Here is a 5,995-nt window from a genome sequence, read left to right as displayed (position 1 = left end):
GGGCACGTGTGAGTTCTGCATATCTGGGAAGGGCGGGCCCTTGGGAGAGTACTGGAGGCTGGACGGACGGACAAGTTAGAGCCTTCATTCTGTTCAGATCATCTCCCCTGTTTGCCTTCCATCCCCTAAATTTCTCAGTTGAATTGGATTGCTACCCTCTCTTCACTTCTCCAACCTGGCAACATATTAAGGTTTGGGCCCTTAGTCTCTTAAGAAGGGCAGCTTATGTTCTCAGCTAGATGATACAGCTTCTGGATAACTTTCCGTCATGGTGGATATACCACTGGGATTGGGGAGGGGCCGTCAGGCCAGAGGGAGAAAAATCAATGGAACCTGATTCTGCTTCCACTCATCCACATGCTGGGTTTTGAACAAGCTTCAGAGTGGAGGGCGTGACAGACACTGCCTACCGTTTTTGCCACCTTTTGTGGTCTCCATCATGTGCCAAGTGGTATCCTAGACAGAAACCTTCCCTGAGATTCACATTTCGGGGATGAAAAATTGCCCTGCATTAGCAAGTGTCACCATTGAATAGGTGGTGGAAGTCTGGCATGGTTCCAGGAGGAAGAGACACCAGTAAAAGGAAGCACCCTTTTCTTTGCTCTGTTGCTGTAACTGCTTGCTTTTACACTACTCACCTTGGCAGTTACCCAGGGTAACTGTTGGTCACTCCAATTTTAAAGTAGAGATAACAAAATCTGCTTCAGAGTCACAATTGATACTGTGCAGGGCCATTCTGGGATCCCTTGCCTTCAGGTTTGTTTTTGTTTTTTAAAATATATTTTTATTGATTTCAGAAAGGTAGGGAGAAGGAGAGAGGGATAGAAACATCAATGATGAGAGAGAATCATTCATTGATCCGCTGCTTCCTACACGCCTCCCACTGGGGATCGAGCCCACAACCCAGGCATGTGCCCTGACCAGGAATTGAACCAGGACCTCCTGGTTCATAGATCGATGCTCAACCACTGAGCTATAGGGGCCAGGCCCCTTGCCTTCAGTTTTAGGGCCCTAGATCAAATGCTATCTGGGAGAATCAACTGGTTTACTACAATGGAGTCCCCTGGTGTGCCCAGCTGGGGCTAGAAGAGGACCAGCCCCTTCTCTGTGGGTGGGCAGTACAGGATGATTTGACAACTTCAGGATAACATCCAGGACATATTTGCACTATATCACTGGGAAGTGTCGAGTGTGCTGGTAAAACTAGGAGCACCAATCCATACCCAAGTTATGAAATATAAAAAATAAACTCCCTCTTTGAGATCCACAAAGTATGGCACTTAAGTTTGAGTTATGTGCTCAAGGAATGGAACTCCCTGATAGGGCCAAAACAAACATGACTGAAGCTTCTGCTGAACATTCTAAAGCAGCAGTCGCCAACCGATGGTCCCCGGACCACTGGTGGTCCATGAGGTCCGAAATGTTGGCAACTGCTCTTCTAAGGAGATACAGGAGTAGAGATTTGGCTGGGATAAGAGACACTCAGAGGGGCTTCGGGTATGGGGATTAAATAAACTGGACAGGTGCACTACATACAGGAACACAAAGACAGCCGGATCTAGAGAGGAGAGACCCTGACAGTCTGAGGCTGACATGGCCCCACACAAGCAGCAAAAAGGAACATCATTGACCTTTGAGAGCGACAGGATGAGGGCAAAGTGCCCTCCACTGGTGCTACTTGAATAGTGCTGGTGCTGAGAGGTGAGGGCTGCTGAGGTGGAGACCTGTTTGTGGAGTATGACTGGGGTCTCCTGCAAGCAGTGCCTCAGTTTCTCCCTTTGTTTCAAGTTCTCAAGCTTTGCAGGTAAAGTTTGGACTAGCTGCCCTGGAAGATTACCTGTTTGTGACTTGAAGGGGGTATGTGTGTGAGGAAGAGGGATTTCATGAGCAGTGTGTGCCAGATCATGGGAGGAATTGGGCCATGCCCCAGGACTTGAGCCATCTCTGGCACAAAAGGAGTTAATGGCAGGGACCGCGCCCCCCGTGTCCGGGCACGCGCAGCGCGCCCCCTGGGTGCGCGGGCACAGCAGCCAAGCAGCCAGAGAGCAGATCTCCGGGATTCGGGTGCGGAGCCCTTGGCCTGGAAGCGATATGGGTGGTCCGAGGCCCGGTTCAGTCGCTTGCAACAGCCAGGGGAACAGGTGAGGCCGAGGTCTCTCATTCTTTAGCCGTCCATACCTTGCCCCATCCTATCCCCTCCCAATCGGGCTCCTCCACTCCCCAGCCAGTGCTACCCATCCTCAACCCCATGTTCTCCATCATCGGCACCCCTGACCCCCCAATCCTCCCCCACTCCTCTCCTTCACCTCCCCCCTGAAGCCCACATATCCCTGTCATCGTCCTGCCCATGGTCCCTCTATTTCCACAGCCCGGCTCGAATGCTCACCAAAATACCCCTACTGAGGGCCCCCAATCCCATTCCTGTTATGCACATTGCCAGTCCCCCCACCCCCACAGTGCAACCCCATCCCTCTTCTATGGTAGCATCTCACAGCCAGGCTCCCTCCCCCACTCTGCAGCCCCCCTCCTAACAGAGGCCTTTATCCTATCTTCCCCATTCCAATGCAGCTCCATCCCTCAATTCCGTTCAGAGCCCTCATAGCCCCCAATCCTGTGGTTTACAATACCAGTGCATTCCTGTAAATGCCCCTCACCCAATACTGCTCCAGCTTAAAAAGTACCCCCAGATGCCATTCTAATCCCTGGCATTGCCACCTCTCCTTGTCTTCTCCCAAATTGGAAGTTGGGCCAGGATGAAGATCTTGGCCTTGGGGACTTACAGTGGGTCTTAGGGTACAGAGGGCGTTTGGGGGTCGATTTGTCTAGGTGTTCACGGGGGAGGGACTGCAGGGAATTGACTCAAAGGGGTCCGGCATTTGGTACCAAAGGGGTACTGGAGAGGGAAGCATCCCAAAAGGGTTAATGGAATTTGTGGGGAGGGGCGGCACCGAGAGGGTTAATAGTGGGGGTGGGTGCTGGTGGGGAAGCCGTGTGAATGAGCGGTCTGTGCCCCAGAGTTGCCATGGAGACAGTGAATGGGGGGATTGTGTGAACTCAGCTGCGGACTATTCCCCCCATACACACACACACACACACACACACACACACACACACACACACACACTCGCTCCTGCTCCACCTCCCTATTCCTACCCCTTCTTTCTCCTGCCCCTCCTCCCCTAACCCTGGGCCATTATGGGCAGTGGGGCAGTGGCTGGAATCTAAGCCCCCATATTTTGCTCCCCATTTCATTTCGTCTGAGCCCCCACCCCTTTAGTCTCTTTGCCCGCCCTCCCTTCACCCTCCTTCTGCGCGCGCTCTCTCTCTCTCTCTCTCTCTCTCTCTCTCTCTCTCTCTCTCTCTCTCTCTCTCTCTCATCTCATTCCCCTCTCGGAGGTGGCGAATTGCCGGGCGTTCCCAATCTCCCTCCCCCACCCCTTCAGGCAGTTCTTAAAGTCTTAAAGGAGAAGTCCTGCAATCTTGGAAATTGGGAGAAATGGGGGGAAAAGGAAATATATATTGTGTGTGTGTGTGTGTGTCCATGCACGAGTGTCTGTGTGTACCTGTGGATATGTTTTGACTGTACCTGTGTGTCAGAAGGCCTGTGTCAATTGTGTTGCTATTCCTGTTTCTGTCTCCACCTATGTGTCACCATCATGCTGCATGTGTCTGGATATTTACCTGAGTAGTGTGTGTGTGACTATATTTTAGTAAGTCTCTGGCTGGGTGACACTCTCTGTCTCAGAATGTGACACTATATGAGGGGATCTCTGTGGGCTTGAAATGTATGTCTCTGTGAGTGAATATTGTAGTATTTATTATCTGGCTTGGTATCTCTTACTTCCTCTTTGAGACTTTGTGAGTCTCAAAGTGTGAGTCTCTGAGAGTGTGTTCCCCACACTCCACTGTTTATTTTCCACTGGCTGAGCATCAACAATGCCTAGGGTGCTAGGCAGAAGGGTTTCTGCCTCAGTTCTGGCATTCCATGTGACTCAGAGGTAGCTGACAGAGATGACCAAGGCTTAAGGATTTGGGAGCAGTTAAGGCTGAGGAGAAATGTACAGAAGGGCACAGGAGGTTCTGGGGACTTTGGGAAATGGCTGTCCTGCCCCTATCCTTGCCCCTGCCCCTGCCCCTGCCTTGAGCATGAAGGGTATCTCTGTGGGACCCTTTGACTGCTGCTTTCCTTTCTTATGCCATAGAGTCTCAGAGTGAGGTTCACAATCCTCTCCCCTGAAGCAGAGGTCCTTGTGTGGGCTTTCCAGTCCCGGGGCTAGAGGGCGTAGTGTTCCTGCAGCATGCCCGGGAACCTAGCTCTATTTCCAGTTCTCACCTCTTCTACCACATGCTACTCTGGCTCCAGCTGGCCCTCGGGAGCTCCATTGGCTGAGGAGCTCAAGTTGGGGATTGGTAATTTGTAGTGGCAACTGCTGTCATTCTGTCAATCCCCTTGGGTTTTCCAACCATGGCCAGGCACATAGAATGGTTCAGATTGGCAGTGGAGATCATCTATGGGTCTCTCGACTTTTGGGCATGTGAAACCTCTCCTAACTAGGAGAATAGCCCAAGCCCAGCAGGGCCCCCAAAACCCACTCCATAACCCTCCCCACTGTCTTGGATGACGAATACTTCCCTCTTTCCACAGGCCTGTCTGGCCCTGAGGGAGTCTTCTTTCTGAAGCTGTGGTGCTTGGATGACCTGCTCTCTACGTGGCCAGCACCTGTAGGTGTCCCTCAAGAGCTCAGTTTTGAGGTTCCAGTCAGTGTGGCCATGAAGGGGCTGCCTATTGGGCTGATGCTGTGACCCTGGAATCTGCCTTTCCTGCCAGTCCCCCTGCCCAGAACATGTGGCTGTGGCTTGGCCTGCCCTGGCTGCCCCTGAGCCCCAAGCCCACAGTTGGCCGGAGCCTGTGCCTCACTCTGTGGTTCCTCGGCTTGGTGCTAAGGGCCAGTACACAGGCCCCAGCGCCCACAGTCAATACTCACTTTGGAAAGCTAAGGGGTGCCCGGGTACCATTGCCCAGTGAGATCCTGGGGCCTGTGGACCAATACCTGGGGGTGCCCTACGCAGCTCCTCCGATCGGCGAGAAACGCTTCCTGCCCCCTGAACCACCCCCATCCTGGTCGGGCATCCGGAACGCCACACACTTTCCCCCAGTGTGTCCCCAGAACATCCACACAGCTGTGCCCGAAGTCATGCTGCCTGTCTGGTTCACTGCCAACTTGGATATCGTCGCCACTTACATCCAAGAGCCCAATGAAGACTGCCTCTACCTGAATGTCTATGTGCCCACGGAGGATGGTGAGTGCTGTGGCCAGGCACTGTGCCCTCCCTGCCTTCTCCTGCCCTGTTGTGTTTGTGGCTTGCATGTGGTTGTGTGCCCTGCAGCATGCCTCTGTCTGTCTAACCATCACTCTGCTTGGCGTCCCCCTTCCTCCTCCCTGTTCTTTGCTCTCCCAGCATTGTCTGAGCTCCCCTGTGTGAGTGACACTGTTACCAGGAGGGGCCTGGCCAGGCCTGAGAGCTTTGACAAGTCTAGGGTCAGAGTGCTGGATGGGGGTTCTCTGGGGGAGTATGGGTCACTGCCAGCAGCTGCCCGCGGGAGGATGCTAGCCCCACCAGGCCTCCTGTTGCCATTCCACCTGCTTTGGAAGGTGGAAGTTGTGTGTAGCCAAAGGAGCTAGGTGTGGGGGGGGATCGGGGCAAGCCTGGTGGGCACTACTTAGGTGCCTCCTCTTTCACTAGCTGGTGCCTCCTCCCGCGGGGGTCACACTAAGGTAAGTGACAGAAACAAGGAGGTGGTGGGAGAGGCTCTCTGCCATGTGCCACCTGAGAGCAGCTCTTGGGGTCTGGGGGTGGAGGGTGCATGCCCCTTGGCAGAGGCCTCCTGTTATTTTTTAGTTTTTTATTCATTTTACAGTAAAGCGGATTTCCAAGGAATGCGCCCGAAAGCCCAACAAGAAAATTTGTAGGAAAGGAGGTAGGTAGCGAGCCG

General features: G+C 53.3%; 1 protein-coding gene across 3 annotated transcripts in view; it reads left to right on the top strand.

Moving 5' to 3' along the window:
* The first annotated feature begins 149 nt into the window (after window positions 1-149).
* The window catches only part of NLGN3 (neuroligin 3), a 28,736-nt gene continuing 22,890 nt past the window's right edge, over window positions 150-5,995 (top strand). For 2 of the 3 annotated variants that reach the window (XM_036304650.1, XM_036304649.1), the window contains exons 1-2: window positions 150-2,141; window positions 4,646-5,301. In XM_036304650.1, coding sequence (XP_036160543.1) covers window positions 4,845-5,301 — 457 coding nt within the window. In that variant the 5' untranslated portion in view covers window positions 150-2,141; window positions 4,646-4,844. The remainder of the gene's footprint in view (window positions 2,142-4,645; window positions 5,302-5,995) is intronic. The other variant, XM_036304651.1, reaches the window with a different exon arrangement.

Source organism: Myotis myotis, unplaced genomic scaffold (genome assembly GCF_014108235.1).
Source record: "Myotis myotis isolate mMyoMyo1 unplaced genomic scaffold, mMyoMyo1.p scaffold_m19_p_4, whole genome shotgun sequence".
Classification (NCBI taxonomy): Eukaryota; Metazoa; Chordata; class Mammalia; order Chiroptera; family Vespertilionidae; genus Myotis; species Myotis myotis.
Note: the sequence above shows the minus strand (reverse complement) of the source record. Positions and strands in the feature narration are given on the sequence as shown.